At 42.3% G+C, this 21,401-nt stretch overlaps 1 protein-coding gene and 1 long non-coding RNA gene across 5 annotated transcripts in view; one reads left to right on the top strand and one right to left on the bottom strand.

Moving 5' to 3' along the window:
* The window catches only part of ltbp1 (latent transforming growth factor beta binding protein 1), a 208,150-nt gene that overhangs the window by 50,578 nt on the left and 136,171 nt on the right, over positions 1-21,401 (top strand). For all 4 annotated transcript variants that reach the window (XM_037542090.1, XM_037542089.1, XM_037542091.1 and 1 more), the window contains exons 4-5: positions 8,609-8,763; positions 17,852-18,019. In XM_037542090.1, the coding sequence (XP_037397987.1) occupies positions 8,609-8,763; positions 17,852-18,019 (323 nt within the window). The remainder of the gene's footprint in view (positions 1-8,608; positions 8,764-17,851; positions 18,020-21,401) is intronic.
* LOC119264165 lies at positions 2,504-17,931 on the bottom strand. The gene is made up of 3 exons (XR_005130828.1): positions 17,809-17,931; positions 15,992-16,065; positions 2,504-2,641 (listed from the first exon to the last, which is right to left on the bottom strand). It is a non-coding gene; the product is annotated as an uncharacterized LOC119264165 (long non-coding RNA).

Below are 21,401 nucleotides of genomic sequence, written 5' to 3'. Positions count from 1 at the left end.
CCAATACGAGAACCATTTTTGTGCTATCCAGAACCCCATTTCTCCAGCACATTCTCCATCAATCTAAAGAAACCATATTTTTATGTGTGTACAGTGTCAGAAACCTCATAAGCAACTTCATGAGATTGCTCAACAGCTTGACATGGTTTGAGGCAAGCATGCAAAAATTTAAGCAAGCTGTTTACACGGTGCTGAAGCTTGCATTACTTCTTAGCTACATTAACTTTATAGCTCCAGTGCAAAGCTAAAGAAGCACACTTTGGACACCAAGCATGTCTTGGCCGTTTCATAGTTGTGTAAATTAGATTTTTCTCTAAATGATTTGCTTTCAGATTTCAGAAAGTGGAGATGTATGAAGCCAGGTGGTCTCTAGCCAGCCTTCTAGTGATGCCGTCTGTGCCAAACGGTAGCAGTGGTCTGGTTTTGTACTTCAGTAACACAATAGGACGCCTACAGCGGGCCTGAGAGATCGAAGTGGGTGGTAGGTGCTGCAGGCCGAATTGCCAAAATCCCCCACTACACAATAGAGTTTGAAATCCTCTGTTTTGTTAGCTTTGGAGAGCGTCCTGAATCTGATCTGAGTACTCAAATGTAGGTGTGTCTGGGGTCATCCACCATCTCTTGTAACATTATTTAAAGTGAAATGTCTCAAAAAGTTGACCCTATTTCACCATCAGTCCTCAGCGCATTTCCAGTGTAACACTTAAAGCACCACAGTGTTTGTTAACTAGACTGTGTCCTAATCCTATCAGGCGCTGAGCCTTTTGACTTTATGTTCCAGATCAATTTGGGATAAATGGCTGTAATCTGCTTTGCTGGTTCTTAGCAGAGCTTGGGCCTGTCCGAGATGGGAGGTGTAAGGGTTCAGAGAGAAAGTTCGGAGGTCAGTGGGACGCATGGGAACACGTGGAACAGCTTAGTACACGCTCAGAAAAGCCAGGGTTCACACACTGCTGTAGCGGCAGTTAGGGTCCGACTGGACAATTTTACTGATTTACTTCAAGGGGGGTAAAAATATAGATGCGGATAATATCAGCCAATAGAATTTTTATAATTACATTTTAGGTTTTAACTCCTACTCCAGTGGTTTTTGTTAAAAGGTGTTTTCTGACTGATATGATTGTCAGTCTTCAATTATCATACTTAAACTCAAGTAGCCTCCTAAACTCTTTGGAGCCACCAGATCAAAAACGCACTTAGTCATATTTCATAAGATACATTCAGAAGCTGGGCGTCATATGAGACTGTAACTGTCTTCTGTCCAGTCTAATAGACGGTGATGTCATTTTAAACCCTTATAATAAAAGAAGCTGAACTTTGTTTTTCTACTGAAAGTCGACCCGTTTCCCCCCAAATCTGGGCTCTAAACTATAAACAGACGGCGTCTCTTCAGTGATCTGCTCTGGAAACACCACTTTTAGAAAATAACACAAAGAGCGTCGGAGATTTTTGGCTTTTAGCGGTACATTGTAAGCATAGAGCGATATGTGATCATAAAACACGTTTTGATAATTTGAGGGGAAGTTTTACACAATAAATAAAATAAAAATGTACATTTATTTCACGCAGTTACTGAATATTTGCCTTACGATTTGGTCTCAGAAATTCAGGTGGGCAAACCAAAATATACCCTGGAGAATAAGAGGTTAAACAACAGAAAGTCCAAATAATATATTATAGACTGCAAATGTGGTTACTCTCATGCTGAAGGATAGATTTGGATGCATTTCATACATTCAGTAGCTACCATGTTCTGTTTTGTGTTTAGATTCCATCCCAGACTTCCGACATACTAAGGCGTATTCTTTAGTATTCTTAGGTTATTGAAGTATACAGTAAAACTTTGGGCCTGTAGGTGGGCCCTCGTGATTTAAAGGGTTAAACATAAGCATAATATGAGTTTGTCATAGACAGTTGTCTAAGGCTTTATCCTGTCTACAGGAGGTAGTGAGTTCAATTCTCTGCAGTGCCGTGACCAAAAAATAGGTGCTAGTAATTGATATGATGTCTGCCAATGCCAATAGCGCCAGGAGTTGCTGTTACTGACGTTACAGACAGTGGTCTAAGGTTTTGTCCTATCTACAGGAGGTGGTGAGCTCGATTTTCAGCAGTCCCACAATGAAAAAAGAGGTGCTAGATACCAACATATCATCAGCCAATACCAGTAGCACCAGGCGTTGCTGTTATTGACTGATATTATCAGCCAACTAATATATCAGTCCATCCCTAGTGCTAACATAATGACTTCATTGAGAAGGAAAGAGTTGGAGTCAGTGCATTTGTAGAAGTTGTTAAGTGAAGTGTTGTTCATGAGGTGTTGAGGAATCCTTTAGATTTTACATATTCTTCTTTCTTCGTCTTTGCTTTGTCCTTTAATTTCAAGTCAGAATGACCCTGAATGAATATAGGCTATTCATTGATCAGGTGATATTTCTAAGCCAATAAGATGTAAAATAATGATATTAAAGATGAGGAAATAGGAGATTCCAAAAAAAACTATTAATTTAAATGAATTCATTTGAAGTTTATTGAGAAAACGGGACCTGACCACATTGCTAGAGATCGGAGAAAATCAGGCTCCGCTCTTACTTCAGGTCACGACAGGTCTCCCAGCGGATGTGTAGCTGTGAAGAAGCCGTTTCTGAGGAAAGGGAACAGATGAAAAACACTGAAACTGGGCATCTCAGTTTAAGTAGGTGTGGGTTCACATGGATAGTGAGGAGCAGAAAGTGCAACCAACTTCTAAGCCTGAACTTTGGAGGTGTCGGAAAACATCCCTGCAGATTTCTTTGAAAAACTGCAAGCAAGTCTCAGGTAAAGAGTGAAAGCTGCAATAAAGACAAAGGGTGGACACACTCAGTACTGAAAAACATGCATTTAGTTTTGAAGCCTTTTCCATTAAGCATGTTTTCTGTATTTGTCCTGATGCAAAAAACAAATAATGTATACTTAACAGGAAGGAAACGAAGTGCAGCCTCTGGCTCTGACTCTGACTCTGACTCTGGCTCTGGTGAACGTCTGCCCACGGCCCCCGAACACCCCGGCTTAAGAATTTACATTTACTGCATGTGCTTGAAGTTAGAAACTGTTAGAGCAACTTTTAGCTACACTCTGGCAAAGACTGGAATACACTGTGTGCAGTAGCTCAGTCCTATATTGGTCTGTCTGGGTGGACAGCTGCACTCTGCCGGGAGCAATTAAACACTTACCCTGCACAAATTACGTTAGACCTCCGTCTCCAGCCTGCATGTGTTTGCACTCACTTTACTGAAAAAATAGCAGTAACAGAAGCCTGCGCTGATGGAGCCTGCTGAGACTGAGACGTGGAGACGGTGTCTGTATACGCGTGTCTCCTTCATCTTTCAACATCGATAACTTTAAAAAGTTCTGTGCCGGCACTGCTATGAGTTGTTAGGCTGTTTGATGCCAGTCTGGGCTGGCACTGCCTGCGCCTGGCACAGAGAGAGATACTGCAGACTGCTGGCATTCAGCACTGTTTACGTCTCTGGAGAGAGGGAGAGAGAGAGAGAGATGGCCGCTGGCTTCTTTTGTTTAAGTACATTACATCAGACAGGAACAGTGGAGAAATTAGATCACCCGCAGGCATTTGGAAAGCGAGACAGGCAGAGATGGGGAGATGGAGAGATTGTGAAATGGTTTCTCCGTTTACTGTTTTACTTTTTGTTTTTTCTTTCGACTCCATTGCGAGCGGTTATTACGATTTTGCAGTCGGACCACTGTTTGCACCTCTGCCACCTTCTTTTTCGAACCTTTTTACCCCTATTGTGCAAATTCCTTCTGCCCTCTGTGCTCTGCGCTCTGCCCCGGCTGAACGTGCAACGATTATCAGCCCTTGTTATGCAGATACTGTCCTCCACGGCTTTATTGAATTCTTCACATGACCGTCCCCACCAGCGACCTCCCCATTATCTAAATAGCCTTATAAAGGGTAAATGAAGTGTCGCACATGCTTTCCTTACGAACTGTGTTTTTGTCTCTTGATCGTTAGGCTGTTAAAGAATTTCAGCGCCTAATGGCTGATAATTACAGCCCATTACACACAAATGCGTAACCGGAGACTGGGTGATTGCTGAGCATGCCTCCCAGCCACTGTGAGCAAGTGTGTTTCAAATAGGCCTGGGTTGTGGCAGAAAGTGTATTGTCTTAAAGGCGCAATACAGTGGCAAGGGAAATATGGGCTGAAATCAATTGTGCAATTATCTGCTGTCACTAGCTGGTTGCAGATTACTAGTTTGCCTCTACCAGAATTTGATAATTATAGGGCATTCACTAAAAACCTCTACCTTGTAGCTCCACCTTGCTAGAATACATAGAGAGACTGTAGCTCATCAGTTGATGTACCCTTGGACAAGACACCTAATTCCCCCCACTGCCCTTGGTGTTGCGGCTCTGTTAGTGATGCTGTGATGCTCCCTACCCCAAGAATGTGGGTTCAAGTCCCAGAACTGACTGGGTATTCGTGGCTGTGTTTTTGGGCAACACACTCAGCTTCCCCAGCCCTGCTGTGCTGTGCCTGTGACATTGTTCTGCTCTTAGACTGTGGGATGGATGATTGCCTAGTGGTAGGAGAAAGTGAGCCAGCAACTGGAAGAATGTGGGTTCAAGTCCCAGAACTGACTGGGTATTCCTGGTTGTGCCCTTGGGCAACACATTCAGCCTTTCCACTGCCTTAGCACTGCTCTGCTGGTGACGCTGTGCTGCTCCTAAACTGTGGGGTGGTAGGAGACGTGAGCCAGCAGCCAGAAGGCTGTGGTTTCAAGTCCCAGAACTGACTAGGTATTCCTGGTTGCGTTCTGCGCAACACACTCAGCTGCCCTAGCCTTGCTGTGCTGGTGACATTATACTCTTAGACTGTGGGGTGGTTGGTTACCTAGTGGTAGGAGAAGGTAGGCCACTGACCAGAAGGTTGTGCGTTCAAATCCCAGGACTGACTGGGCATTCCTAATTCTAAGGCCCTTAACCCCTGACTTCCAGTGAAATTGCTGCTCCCAGACTGAGGAGTGATGAACCAACAACTGCAAGAACGTGGGTTCAAATCCCAGAACTGATAGGGTATTCCTGGTAGTGCCCTTTAGCAACACACTTAGCACCCAATATTGCTGTAGAAGTGAGCCACCAACCTAAACCTAAAGCATGTGGGCCAAAAACCCCGGACTCAGTTAGCCATCCTCTAAACCTTCATCAGTTTTTGCTTTCTGACCATAGCGCCTCTCTTGACTGGATATTTTGGGCAGGTGGACCACTCTAGACATAGTGATGATGATGTGTCTAAGAACCCCAGCAACATCACTGTGTCTGATATACTCATACCGGTGCCACACGCACTGCCTGTCAATGGGATTTGAACCCACAACCTTCTGGTTGCTGGCTCACCAAACCATGACCATGCCATGGTCACTGTTGTTTCCAGAGTAGTCCACTGCTCACACATCAAAAGCGGCTCTGTGGTCCAAATCTGACCAATGACGAAAGGGCTGGAGGCTGCAGTCTGTAATTGTACAGCTATGTAGTGGACCTATTAGATAGATGGACCTCAAAATGGCCAGTGAGTGAAATTTTAAGTACCTACGTGAAGCTACCACTCTCAGAGCGCCACTAACTTGTTCAGACCACCATTGAAGAAACTACCCTTGTTTGGTTACAAGGCCATGCTACATTTGCATCTGTGTACATTTACAGCCCTGTGAGCTTCAGAGCGTCGCATTATGTATGTGAACTTGTAATATCGACTCGTATCATAGTGTGATCTGCTCGCTAACTGCTCGAGAAGTTAAGCCATCAGTAAGCCACATCTGCACAGAGGAAGGAAAGCAGTGGTTTTGATTGCAATGGTTTTGACTTTACCCAATGGTATATTTACGTTCGCCTGTGTTCGTTCTAGACTTTCTTCTAAACCTTTCTTTTCATAACAGTGTACCACAAGCATAGCATGGTCTAGTGGCGTGGTGTATTTTTCTTACTGGCATGTTCTCATAGACGTATATACTATTCAGACATTTTCAAAGGAAACCACTGGCATTGTTTGAAAGCGCATGAACAATAAAAGCTCAAACTAAACTCCTAACTTGTGCACGGCATTTTTATGCTAATACGTCTCCACTCTGGTTTGTCCTGAGCTGGTATTTTGTCTTAAAGTTTGATGAAGAAGCCGTGGGATCTCCTGTATCTACTCCGTGGAATTTGAAAGAAAACAAAGCACAAATTTATGGATGTGGACAGCTGTTGATTGCCAAAATGACCTTTAGAACACTTTATTACCCATGCTGAGGGTTTGTTACCGAAGGGGACTGACATTTTGACTGGACCACTGTGGTAAAAGTATATATATATATTATTTGTGCAATACTATGATGCTCCACTACTACATTAAGATTGGTTTGAGGCTACTTCACCCCCTGCATGGTTTAGAGATGTGAGTAACAGGGTGAGTATTTCATAAAGGCAACTAGGGATTGGCACTGCAGTCAAATTTGATATGGACATTTGAAAAAATATTGAAAAATAATGAACCCTTGTTCATGTTTTTGTTACTCATTGGTCTGGTGGACCCACCGCATTATTAGTTTTTAAAATGAATCAGTGCAGCCAAAACAATTTATGTAAAACCACCCGATGTTTAAAATATTGCAAATGGCCAGTGTAGGGTTCTCCTTTAGCAGCTGTAGCCAGTCAGCAGCCACACTTGTATTCCCCACAGGTTCAGCCCACATGTGTAATATAAATGTGTGGGGGGTAAACAGAGTGAACGCACTGAAAGTGGGTTATTTTACATGCTCTTCAGAACATGTGAAAATGATCAAAGGCCATGGAATCTGAGGTTGAAATAATAATAAATCACATCATTTTTTTTCTTTTCTCACAGAGTCCAACACCACTTACTTAAATACTTCTCACTGTTATTATACTATATTAAGTGCAAACCAAAATAATCTATAATAGGTGACATATGGCTTGAAATGTGCAACATATCTGTGATGAGTTAGTTAGCCGAGGCCAAACGTAGTAAGTTCACTAAATGATGTTGAAATTATGGACTACAGTGTTTCGATTTTATAGCAGCAATTCTCAAATTTGGCGGCAGTATTTTGTAGGGATTTTTCTTGGGTGGTAGGAGACGTGGTGGTTACAATGCAGAAATTTGTGAAGACAGTGAGTCCGATATTTATTAAACTGATGTGTCATTTGTTTTCTGACATCTGATAAGTTTGAACAGACAAAATAATGCCACATTTTAAAAATACTATGAAAAGCGATGAATCCAATTACTTGTATTCAATGTTTTACACTGTGCGGCACCAAATACGACTAAAGAGCACTGGCTTGTAGCTCCACAGCTTGGTGCTTATCAGAACTTTTCTGCAGTCCTTCCTACGTGGTATAACTGTGCTATCTTGGTGCTGCCTGTCTTTGGACCGTGGGAGGAAACCCACGCAGACACGGGGAGAACATGCAAACTCCACGCACCCGGCCGAGGAATCGAAACCCGGCCCCGGAAGCTCTGACCTAAAAATTAAAACACAAACTCTTCATTGTACACAAGGAATATTGCAATACATTTTCATGATACATGATGTGCATCTCAATGCTTATGATGGTTTTCATTCTGTGCTACAGTAAATCCAGTTAAAAAGGACTATTTTTTTGTGATTAGTTATGCAAGAGTTTAGTGTTACTCAGAAAATCATATTGTGACATTATTTATCACAATAGCGCCCCTACTTCACTGCCATCTGGTGGAGTACAGAGTTCAGGCGTCTCTTGGTTCTTAAATATGAGAACGTATACCATTAGAGAGAAGCTAATTTGCTTATCAAAAGTTTTCATTCTTGATTTTTTAACACTTTTATGACTAGTTGAAGAGTGAAAGCTAAATTTTATGAGTGAAGCTCATTGGAATAAATGTTTATAAATGTTGATGTAGGTCTTCGTCAGTTGTCTTCTGCATATTTGAGGAATCGAATAGTCAGTGCATGTCTTAGGGCCCACACCGACCTATGTATGTCATGTTCATGCGTTTATTTAGCCCAAACCTTCGAACCTTCGGCCGAGAGTCTTTGTTGCCTGTTGATTAAAAAATGATGTTGCCCAATTGTGAGGGACCTTCAAATAGACTATGTGGCACTTCCACAGAAACCCTGGTGGGTTTGATGGGAAATGACACAGTTCAGAGCGAAAAAAGGGGTTCATGTTCAGGGAAATGAAGCGCTTGAGCTTCCTCTCTTTATTTTGATCTCGATATTTCCCTCATGTTTTGTCTACACGAGGGTACACATGAGGGTCCCCGCCTATGTGGATACATCATGTGCTGGGAAAACCAACCAGTTTTCCCCGCTGAGTTCTTTTCCTTGTGCATGCATCCTGCATTCCCATGTTAATGTGTTCACACCTGTGTGTTTTCCATGAAGCCTCAGGGCAGCAATTAATCAAAAGGAAGAAGGTGTGAATATAAACGTGAGCAAATGAATATGCATCTCCTTATAGAGGACGGGCTTCTGCCCACTTTACATGAAAAGGAGAGACAGACTGGGTTGGAAGACAAGATGAAAGAGAGTGATGATTTGTTGTTTGTTTTTTTTGTCTCCTGTAGCGTACAACCTCCCGTCTCCATGACGATGCACCAAAGTAAAAGCCAAAAGTTTGTGATCAAGCCAAAGTATTACCACACGCACACGCAGGTGCATGGAGTTGGACAGACGCCAGAGCGTAGCATTCCGCTGACCGTCGGACATCACCCCCTCACTGGTCAGTATCATTTACAGTGTTCTAAATCAATGGATTTAACCTATTAGCTAATCATGGATTGAATCAGGGGTACACTAACCAGCCACTAGAGACCCCTACATTGTACCCCATCTTATTAGTGGCCGACAGAGTTACTCAGGAAAAAAAAGCTATCCAATAAAACTGTAATGGGAATTCTTTACTTGCCATTTCTTTAAAAGAGGGTTTCATGACTTACTTTTGTGTTACTCTCTAAAATCCCCACTGGAAAGTAGAAGGGAAATCCCAGCTTTATCAGTAATGTATGTAGAACAAAATAGCCAACAACATTAAACATGATTTAAGAGGTATGTCAGCATCCCTGCCTTTACTGGGACACAGCCAGTTATGATCGGTTAAATCATGAGTGGCTGCTGCTGGTGAAAACCTAGAAACAGTAAAGTGTAAGGACCAAAAATGAAGTCATCATTTTGTAATATCTGGATGCAGTTCCACGCTTTTATTCAGCACTACTACCACACACATCAGATAGATAGATAGATAGATAGATAGATAGATAGATAGATAGACAGTAAAGCAGATAGATAGATAGATAGATAGATAGATAGATAGATAGACAGTAAAGCAGATAGATAGATAGATAGATAGATAGATAGATAGATAGATAGACAGTAAAGCAGATAGATAGATAGATAGAGATAGATAGATAGATAGATAGATAGATAGATAGATAGATAGATAGATAGACAGTAAAGCAGATAGATAGATAGATAGAGATAGATAGATAGATAGATAGACAGTAAAGCAGATAGATAGATAGATAGATAGATAGATAGATAGACAGTAAAGCAGATAGATAGATAGATAGACAGTAAAGCAGATAGATAGATAGATAGATAGATAGATAGATAGATAGATAGATAGATAGATAGATAGATAGACAGTAAAGCAGATAGATAGATAGATAGATAGATAGATAGATAGATAGACAGTAAAGCAGATAGATAGATAGATAGACAGTAAAGCAGATAGATAGATAGATAGATAGATAGATAGATAGATAGATAGATAGATAGATAGATAGATAGATAGACAGTAAAGCAGATAGATAGATAGATAGACAGTAAAGCAGATAGATAGATAGATAGACAGTAAAGCAGATAGATAGATAGATAGATAGATAGACAGTAAAGCAGATAGATAGATAGATAGATAGATAGACAGTAAAGCAGATAGATAGATAGATAGATAGATAGATAGATAGACAGTAAAGCAGATAGATAGATAGATAGATAGATAGATAGATAGATAGATAGATAGATAGACAGTAAAGCAGGTAGATAGATAGATAGATAGATAGACAGTAAAGCAGATAGATAGATAGATAGATAGATAGATAGATAGATAGATAGATAGACAGATAGATAGATAGACAGTAAAGCAGATAGATAGATAGATAGACAGTAAAGCAGATAGATAGATAGATAGACAGTAAAGCAGATAGATAGATAGATAGACAGTAAAGCAGATAGATAGATAGATAGATAGACAGTAAAGCAGATAGATAGATAGATAGATAGATAGATAGATAGATAGACAGTAAAGCAGATAGATAGATAGATAGACAGTAAAGCAGATAGATAGATAGATAGACAGTAAAGCAGATAGATAGATAGATAGATAGACAGTAAAGCAGATAGATAGATAGATAGATAGATAGATAGACAGTAAAGCAGATAGATAGATAGATAGATAGATAGATAGATAGATAGATAGATAGATAGATAGATAGATAGACAGACAGATAGATAGATAGACAGTAAAGCAGATAGATAGATAGATAGACAGTAAAGCAGATAGATAGATAGATAGATAGACAGTAAAGCAGATAGATAGATAGATAGATAGACAGTAAAGCAGATAGATAGATAGATAGACAGTAAAGCAGATAGATAGATAGATAGATAGATAGATAGATAGACAGTAAAGCAGATAGATAGATAGATAGATAGATAGATAGATAGATAGATAGATAGTAAAGCAGGTAGATAGATAGATAGATAGATAGATAGATAGATAGATAGACAGTAAAGCAGATAGATAGATAGATAGACAGTAAAGCAGATAGATAGATAGATAGATAGATAGATAGATAGATAGATAGATAGATAGACAGTAAAGCAGATAGATAGATAGATAGATAGATAGATAGTAAAGCAGATAGATAGATAGATAGATAGATAGATAGATAGATAGATAGATAGATAGATAGACAGTAAAGCAGATAGATAGATAGATAGATAGATAGATAGATAGATAGATAGATAGATAGATAGATAGACAGTAAAGCAGATAGATAGATAGATAGATAGATAGATAGATAGATAGATAGATAGATAGATAGACAGTAAAGCAGATAGATAGATAGATAGATAGATAGATAGATAGATAGATAGATAGATAGACAGTAAAGCAGATAGATAGATAGATAGATAGATAGATAGATAGATAGATAGATAGATAGACAGTAAAGCAGATAGATAGATAGATAGATAGATAGACAGTAAAGCAGATAGATAGATAGATAGATAGATAGATAGATAGATAGATAGATAGATAGATAGGCACCACACACACACACACACACACACACACACACACACACACACACAGCCAGTTCCTCACAGCTGTTGTAGTGCTGCAAGGATGGCTTTGAGTTTGCCTGCAGTTGGACTGTTTCAGTAGCAGCTCGAACTAAAAGAGCAGAAAGACTTTAAACGACGCCTTCTGCCAAGCGCAGCCTAAAATGAGTTATTAGCCTCATTTTCCGAAGACAATTATACATCAAGGCAGGGAGAGAGAGAGAGGGAGGGAGGTGGGGAGAGAAGAAGAGAGTGAGAGAGTACTAGAAAGTAGACCGATGTATAGAGAGTGTGTATGAGTTTGTGATGAAGGGGGGATAAGAGAAAGTGTGTGTCCATAGGTTTACTCATACATATGCAAAGAGGACAGTGCTTAGTGAGAAACTGCTGTACAGTAAAGCTCTCCTCAGTAGCTGTAATAGGCTGAAGCTCATAGATTCTTGTTACAGCTTTCAAGAGGAACTGGGGTTTTCCACTTTGCTGCCTTTGCTAGTTTGCTGCTCAATGACTTATCTGTAGGTCACCTGTGTGCGCTGTCCATTATCGTCTCCAACCCTGGTCCTGGAGATCTACCTTCTTGTGGAATCTAGCTCCAACCACAATATGCCACACCTGCTCCAGTTTCTTTAGAAGTTCTTGATTGGCTGGATCAGATGTCTTAGCCTTACGTCAGCGCAAGGCAGCATTTTTGAAGCAGGTTGGGATTAAACTCTGCAGGAAAGTAGATCTCCAGGAATCGGGTCAGTGAGTTTTGGAGACATTACAGTGATGATATACTGTATATGTACACTCACTGGCCACTTTATTAGGTGCTAGTAAAAGGCTGGACCCCCTTTTTCCTTCAGAACTGCCTTAATTCTTCATGCCACACTTTCAACAAGGTGTTGGAAACGTTCCTTGGAGATTTTGGTTGGCGATTTGAGTTCCTGTTGCCTTTCTATCATCTGGAACCAGTCTGCCCGTTCTCCTCTGACCTCTCACATCAACAAGGCGTTTTCATCCACACGACTGACCGCTCACTGGATATTTCCTCTTTTTCGGACCATTCTCTGTGAACCCTAGAGATGGTTGTGTGTGAAAATCCCAGCAGATCAGCAGTTTCTGAAATACTCAGACCAGCCCGTCTGGCACCAACAACCACGCCACGTTCAAAGCCCCTTAAATCCCCTTTCTTCCCCGTTCTGATGCTCGATCTGCACTTCAGCAAGTCGTCTTGACCACCTCTACATGCGTAAATGCAGTGAGTTGTGGCCGTGTGATTGGCTGATTAGCTATTTGTGTTAACAAGCAATTGAACCGGTGTACCTAATAAAGTGGCCGGTGGGTGTATATATTACGTAAGGCAGGGGTTCACAGCTCCAGTCTTGGAAAGCCGGTTCAAATTCCCAATGAGCTTCCAAGTGGTTCAACCATCTAAGCATTGGGTTTATCATCTGGAAATCACGAGTTCAATCCCTGGTGATGATTCATCCATGGCCGGGAGTTCAAGACAGCACGATTGGCTTCTCTCTGCCTGGGTGGTTAGGATGACCCTCCTTCTTCCCCTGTCAATCAACATGATGTGAGCCAGCACAGTCATCTGTGACAGTTAGTGTTCTCCAAGCATGTTCAGCATCTGATGATGTTGCATTAGCAGCAGTGCGAAAACATGCGGTGGCTGGCTTCACATGACTCGACATTAGGAGGGTGAAGGCAAACAGATGCATGAAGCTTGGTGGGGGTGGTGTGATTGGGAGAGTCCTGACCTGGGGGTGGAGTATGACTAAATTAGAGAAAAAAATTGGGACAAAATCCCCCCAAAAACCCAAATTTCCTTACGAAAGAACCAACAGAAATAGTCCAAAAGTACTTGGGGGGGGGCTTTCATTACAAGTTGAGAATGTTTTTTCTTTCTCTTGTAAAGCAACTAATTTGGAGATGAGTTTTTCATATCTCCAAAACAAAACGCTCATTCAACTCATTTATTAATTGCCAGGTTCAGTGGGAGTATTTGAGTAGTGAAATCATCCAAACTACGGTGGACACCAGCCATCCAGGAGGTTTGGCCTAGGACAGTGGTCATCAACCCTGGTCCGGTCCTGGTGATCGACCTTCCAGAGTCTAGTTCCAACCAGTCTGCCACACTTTGCTCCAGCAATTAACTTCTTCAGAGCTCCTTGATTGGCTGGTTCAGATGCATTACTGTTAGGTTGGTGACCACTAGGATTAGGGTTCTCTTTGGTGTGCTTATATCTGCTGGTGTTGCTTCCAGAATCTCAGAAAGGCTCTTTTTCTAGATGTGTCTGTCTACGGTTATGTATGTATCTGTGGTTTTTGAGTTGCTGCCGGAGTTTTGCCAGTAGAATTTGTGGGTTCCTAAACCCGTCGGGGTCCTGCCGTCCTGCCAGGTCCCAAGCGACACACTGCCTTTCAGCAACTCGTGGTGGAGCATGCACGCATGTAGTGTGTGTGTGTGTACAAAGTACATATGGGAAAACCATTCGTCTGTCTGTTTCTCCCTGGAGGGTGACTCTGGGCTGCGTATATCCTCAGACGCTCTCGTCATACAAGGATCCAGACGTGCGCATTAATGCATAAACAGCTGGGCTGATCGCTCTGAATCGAGGTGCTCCCTGTGCGTCTGGCTGCGTGTGAAGGCTGATTTGATGTCTGTGTTATGTCTGCTCAGGTCTCTACTGGCTTCTGTCCATATGGGCACAATCACTGCCTTACACCAACACACTCAATTCATGCTGAGAGAAAGAGAGAGAGAGGGGGGAATGAGAGGTGGAAGTGAGGGAAGAAGGGAGGAAGGGTGAGAGTGAAGGATTGAAGGGTGGGAGGGAAGGAATGTCAGGTGAGATTGAAGGAAGGAGTTAATAAGTGAAGGACTGAGGTAAAGAGGGAGGGCATGAATTAGGGAGTGAGTTGACAAAGAAAGGTTGTGTGAAAGAGTAAGTAATAGAAGAATGGTGTGATTGAGTAAAGGAGAGAATGAGAGTGATGGATTGAGGGAGTGAGTGAAGGAGGATGGAACGGTGAGTGTGAAGGAATGAGTGAGCAAATGATGAAGTGAATGAATTTGGAAGGGAGTTGGGGACGGAGTGAGTTGGGGAGGATGGGAGAGAGAATGAAGGAATGAGGGAGTGAGGGAGCAAGGGAGGAAGAGAAGTGATGGAGTGAGTAAGTGAAGGAGGGAGCAAGGGGAGAAAGTGAAAGAATGGGTAAATGAAAGAGGGAGGGAGGGAGTCGATGAAGACAGGAGGAGGGTGTGAATGAGGAAATGATGGTGTGAATGAGTGAAGAAGGGACTGAGGGAGAGAGTGAAAGAATGGGTAAGTAAAGGAGAGTGTGAGAGGGAAGGAGCAAGTGAAGGAGAGAGAATTAAGAAGGGAGTGAGTGAGTAAGTAAATAAATGAGTGAAGGAGGGAGTGATGGAGAGAGTGAAGGAATAGGTAAATGAAAGAGTGGAGGGAGCAAGTAAAGACTTGACGGAATGAGCGAGTGAGTTAAGAAAAGAGTGCAGGAGAGAGTGAAAGAGTGGGTAAATGAAGGAGTGAAACATTGAGTGATTGAAGACATGACAGAGTGAATGAGTGAATGAATGGGGAAATGAAAGAGTGAAGGAGGGAGTGAGTAAAGACTTGACGGAATGAGCGAGTGAGTAAAAGAGAGAGATGGTGAGTGAGGGAAAGAGTGAATGACTAAATTACTATCCATAGATAATTACATATAAAAGCATAGTGCACAAATACATTATTCCCAGCAAATATCTATTTACCACAAATAGGTAATTACAGTGCATTGTGCTGTATATGATGGCAGTAAGAAAAAGTGCAGAGAGAGAGAGAGCGAGAGAGCGTGAGTAGAGGAAGAGTGCAGAAGGAGAGAGGCCACTGTTATGAGAGTAAGAGAGAAGGAGAATGAGGGAGGATACAGACAGAGAAAAGGAGACAGAGGGAGGCAGACAGTGTTTATCCCTGCTGAGAGACGGGCCAACTCAGGCCAGAGAAGCTGCAGGTGGATACACTTGTGGCTCTGAGAGAGAAAAAGAACAAGAAACAGAAGCGAGGAGGGGGAAAAAAGAGGGAAATAGATTGAGCCCTCCATGCTCTGCCCTCAAAGACGTTCTTTAGTAGCTTTTATAGCGAGACTGGACAAGTTTTACCCTTTTCAGTCTTTGACATCATATGAAAACGAATGTTGGCCTTTATATCGTGTGTAAATTTCACGATGAATGGACCAAAAGAAACGGCCCAGAATGACTTGGTAAAGACGTCTGGTTCCATTGACTTACATTAAAGGTAAAGAAGGTTTTTCCTTCTCCTGTAAAGTTACCATGTTGGAGATACAAGGTGTTGTTCCGGCAACAGCGACATGCTGACCAGTGTTGGCCATTCTGTAAGCTAGTAGTGCAAATGTAATGGCAACATTAAACAGCTGAAGCTACTGAACTTTATCCTTCCCACCCGGAGAGAGCAAGCCCACCTATGCTGTCTTGGACTCCCAGTCATCCCATTTCTGGGAATCAAACTCACAAACTCTTGATGATCGGGATAGATTCACGTTCACTGAAGTGTGTGAAATCAGTCCATCCCTAGAATGGATTAGGAAATAGTATATCTCACCTTGCTTGCCTCACATTTAGCGCTATTGACATGTCCGATAGGAATTTGGTCCTGGATCAGCTTGCTCTGTGAATCTAAATGAAGGAAGGAGAGGAGTAGGTGAGTTTTTCCCCTTTGCTTGTTTTTGTGGGGCAGTAGTGACATCATCAAACCAGAAAGAGGAGGAGAATGTGTAAAAGATGCAAACAGACAAACATGCAACACAAAATGTGTGTGTGTGTGTGTGTGTGTGTGTGTGTGTGTGGAGGGTGGGAGAAGCTGGAATAAGAGAGTTGGAGGTGGAGTGAAAGAGAAGGCTGTTTAGGGTGAGGTTGGCATTCAGGGTGTTTGTCTGTGTGGGCAGAAAGCCTGGCGGTACAGCATTACTCACCATGTGTGCGCGCGCACACACACACACACACACACACACACACACACACACACACACACACACACACACACACACACACACACACACACACACACTCAGATTTGTTTTTTATACCAGGTCAGGATGTGAGGTCATGAATATGTCTCATACCAATATATAATATGTCCCATGTGCATTATATGTATGTAGGTGCCTGTATGTTATAATAATAGTTCCATTTGTATTGTATTGGGAGTGTTGGGTGTTGGTGGGGGACCTAAAGAACGCTGCCACTGGACTCTGGAGCTGTGGAAATGTATTTCTATACAATCATGCATCTCTATCTGGCAGTCTAATGGACTGGGTTTGGTGAATGCCAGGAAAACGTTACCTGCCTGACTGCACTGTGCCAGCTGTGAAGTTTGGTGGAGGAGGGATAATGATATGGGGTTGTTTTTCAGGGGTTGGCCTAGAGCCCTTAGTTTAATGGAAATCTTACTGCTTCAGCACCGAGACATTTTGGACAATTGTATGCTTCCAACTTGTGGGAACAGCTTGGGGAAGAACCTTTGCTGTTCCAGCCTGACTGAGCTCCGGTGCACAAAGCGAGGTCCATAAAGGCCACGCTGGGTGAGTTTGGTGTGGAAGAACTTGACTGGCCCTCACAGAGTGCTGAACTCAACCCCATCCAACACCTCTCTAATGAACTAGAGTGGAGATTGAGAGCCAGGCCCTCTCGTCCAACATCAGTGTCTGACCTCACTAATGCTCTTCTGGATGAATGGGCAAAAATTCCCATAAACAGAGTCAAAACTCATAGAAAGCCTTTCTAGAAGAGTGGAAGCTGTTATAGCGGCAAAGTGGGAAACAACTCCATGTTAATGCTTATGGATTTAGAGTGGGGTGTCATAAAAGCTCCTGTAGGTGTAATGCGCACACACACACACACACACACACACACACACACACACACACACACATATAGTTGTATATACAGTCTAAGCGTAAACTTTAACCTCAGTTTTTCTCTATTGTTCCTACAATGTCAGGACAAAGCCAGAAAAACAAACACACTCACACATGCTTGGGCAACTCTGACTTCTGCCTGACAAACTGGAGAACATCCCAGACTTCTGTTTGCTGACTGTTCTCTTTCTCTCCTTTACTTTTTTATTACTCTCTCTCTCTTTGTCTCATTTTCTAGTGTTCTCTCCCCTCATTTTTCCTCCCCTTGAGAAGCTTAGAGTGAGTAAGAAAGGAGAGACACGCAGACAGGAGTGAGAGAGAGACAGCGGCAGGAGCACTAGACGACCAAAAACTTTTTTTTTCTCCTACCCTCCTCCTTCACCACTACCCACCCACTGCTGCGCTTCTGCTGTTTCGTCAGGCTCCGTGTGTGTGAGCGAGAGCGCGAGAAAGAAAGAGATTGCGCGGCTGTGAGTTGTGTTTGAAAGCCATGTTGACTTACTCTCTCCTCCCTCTCCTCCTGTCCCTGCTGTGGTGCCGGTCAGCGGGTAACCACACTGGCCGGATCAAGGTGGTCTTCACTCCCACCATCTGCAAGGTGACCTGCACCGGCGGCCGCTGCCAGAACACCTGCGAGAAGGGCAACACCACTACCATCATCAGTGAAAACGGACGTGCCACCGACACCCTCACTGCCCCCAACTTCAGAGTAGGTGAGTGAAGCGCTGCATTATGGGAGAGTGGGGACCCCCCACCACCACAGCTCAGCTCGTCTCGGGAAGTAGCGAGAGGGATGAGTGCTGCGTTTTTTGGTGGAGGTCCAACTGGCCCCAGGCCTGTTCCATCACAAGGAGCCTCGGGCTTGGTCTTAATTAGCGACAGAGTTCGGTTGTGTTTGTGGTGAGGAGAGCTGACCGACTGTCTAATAGCTTGGCTTTAGCTGTGGAAACTTCTCCTTGTGCAGTTTCACAGAAGCACTTATTCTTTCAAACTAAATTACGTCTAAATCCGGGTTTTAAAGTAAAGAGAAGGTTCATCAGAACAGCCGAATCACTTTACCAAACTATTTAAAACATTTCTATCCGGCTAATTATGCCTTGGTTAATTTTCACTGTATTATAAGCAAATTAAGGAATTTTCCAGTAGATTTCTTCGGAATTCCGCCGCTCTTACTCTTTAAAAGCTGCTCTTACTGGTTTCCTTACTTACCGCTCGTACTTACTTTCCTCTGGTTTCACATTTTAGGAATTAGCTGTAGGATGGTAGTGTGTGCTAGCTATCAAACCTTAGGCAGCTCCAATCATATACGTCTGTTGGACGCTGCAGGGTAGATCACTCTAGTGCCAAGTGCAGTATGTTTGAACAAGTTAGCTAAAGATTTTCAGTCTCAACTTTACCTCACACTAGGCTGTTCGACTAGCATCCTTAGAAACTCTTATGCAAGTGTATATTTGACGAATATCCTACAAACGATCATGAATAACCAGCAGTGAAGATAAATGACTATAGTTAACTACAGCTTAGCTACATTAGTTGTTTTTGCTTATATCCTTATACAGTCCTGTGTGAAAGTCTTAGACACATTTTCACAGTCTATTTATTTGTGTAGTTTGTGTTTATTTGCTGAGAAAAGTGTTAATATTTCAATAAACAAAATTTATGGAATATTAATTAATAATGATTTATAATAAACAGTGATGTTCTGGATGTTAGTGTGTGTGTTTACCCGTCTCCAAGCCTCTCCTCCTCGAGGAAGTCCAGTATTATATGTAGTTATAAAGCAGCTCCTGGTTTGACCAATCAGTGCTCAGTAAATTGAGCTCATGATGTCATTGATGATATTAACGAGTCTCTGTGGCGGCTGTGAAGGTTTCCAGGAAAAATATGGAGCCGAGAAATTCTTGTTCCTGTTTATTGTTTTTCTGTTTATTTTAATTATGAATACGACTTTATTCTAATGTATATTGTGATAAACTCACTGCTGAGGGAAACTGGTTAAACATTCGCTTAGACGCCTAAAACTTTCACCCAGTGCTGTAGATTCTTTAACCAAATGTAAAAAGCAGAACGAAAGGCGTATTGAAATAACACAGTAGTGATTCATTTGGTTTCTAATTTTTATTTTAGAGTGTGATATGTCAGAAGAATGTTAGCAGCCAGTCTCTCGTTTCATTTTGATTGGATATTGCCTAGGCTTTGAGTACAGCTAGCTAACTCACTACCGTCCATCTTTTGCAGATAAATAATATGTATTCTGTAGTTTATTATGTATTTTTTTAAACAAACATTTACTAAGTTAGCGGAATAGTAACTGATTTGGTTTATATGATATACAGGAATGTTAGCAAATGTTCTTTTGTTTCATTCTGATTGGGCGCTGCCTAGGCTCCGCCTCTAGAAAGCTTTATCCAGAGCGACTTACAATTTGGTCATTTTACACAGGAAGGCGAAGGTGGTGTTGGGAGTCTTGCCCAAGGACTCTTATTGGTATAGTGTAGGGAGCTTATCCAGGTGGGGGATTGAACCCCAGTCACAGCGTAGAAGGCAGAGGTGTTACCCACTACACTGATAAAGATACATGATATGTTTTCTGTAGTTTATTATGCATTTTCCTTAATTAAAAGCAAAGTAGTAATGGATTTGGTTTACAGTGTTTGTTTTAGAGTCGGATATGGAAGAATGTTAGCAACCAGTATTTTATTTCATTATGATCAGAAGTGAAGTATTAATTATTGTAGTATTATTAACTACAATTAAAAGTAACTTGTGTGATGTGACTAATCTAAACTGAATTAATCTGCAACTTTTTGATCTCTGGTTTAGACATGAACAAGTACTGACTGTCGAAATGATCGCTGGGTGCCTGTGAGCAAGAGTCCAGGCTTTTCTGAAGTCTGAAGTATTTTCGAGAGGTCTGCTCTTCGGTGAAAGAATGTGTGTTTGTGGTTATGACTCAGCAGTGTGTCTTTTGCGCTGACTTGCTGTGACTGGACTCCCTCCGGTCCAGCTCTCGCCTCCACACGCTACACATTGACTGCCTTTCGTATTCAGTTTTAGGCCAGCCAGGCCCTAATGGCCATCCGCTGGTGTTATTTAGGCAATTACTGTCAGACCCACAGCTGCTTGGTGATCCAAAGTAGCTGCTACAGGACTTGATGGATAGGTATGTACTTGTAGAGTTGTTTTCTGCACGACTGTCACTTTCAGCCAGCGGGCTAAAGACGACTGGCTTAAGCTGCCATTCCTGCAGAGGTACTGATCAGTAAATACTGATTTATTTATGGACTGCTTGTTTCCGTCAATGTCGTATTAGTAGGTGAGAGCTGCTGGCAGAAGGTCTTCTGGCAGACTGTGGAGTATTGGGCCTGCGAGAGTGCGGTAGAGGAGGAATTTGAGCGAGGGTGTCGTTTGTCTGAACGTACGCCACTTTCTCTCTGTCTGAACAAGGCGAGCGCCTGCTGCCGAGAGTTAATGTGCACGTGGCCTTATAAGGAACATAGTGCAGCATCATCACAGCAGACAGAAGAGAGAAAGAGGGAAAGAGAATGAGCAGACCCCTCTAGACATGCTCCAATCAATCTATTTAGAATAGATAATAGATATATAATAATAATAGTAAGCCAGAGTTGGATTTCATACCGCAACATATGTCTTTGTGTTCTAATGTCACTCATACAGGCCCAGAAAAGAAGGCCCAGCTTGATGTTTGATATTGATGAAGATATGGTGACAATCGTAGATAATTCAGTTGCATCCTCTGAAGAATCAGAATCAGGCTTTATTGGCCTTGCCCTGCGATGGACTGGCGACCTGTCCAGGGTGTACCCTGCCTTCCGCCCAATGACCGCTGGGATAGGCTCAGCACCCCCCTGTGACCCCGAGGGAGAAGCGGCTTAGAAAATGTGTATGTTCTTTATTGGCCACGTATGCTTACACATACAAGGAATTTGGTTTTGATTACAGGAGCTCACAGTGCACAATATCAGAGAAATATTTACATGTAGTGAACAAAATAAAATAAAATAACATACTAATGTTAATAACAATACAAATAAATCAGATTCATCCGTTTGGGGAAGGGGTCCGATGCACAAC

The sequence above is a fragment of the Pygocentrus nattereri genome, chromosome 10 (assembly GCF_015220715.1).
Source record: "Pygocentrus nattereri isolate fPygNat1 chromosome 10, fPygNat1.pri, whole genome shotgun sequence".
Classification (NCBI taxonomy): Eukaryota; Metazoa; Chordata; class Actinopteri; order Characiformes; family Serrasalmidae; genus Pygocentrus; species Pygocentrus nattereri.
The sequence above is the reverse complement of the archived record's forward strand: the minus strand, read 5'-3'. Positions and strand labels throughout refer to the sequence as shown.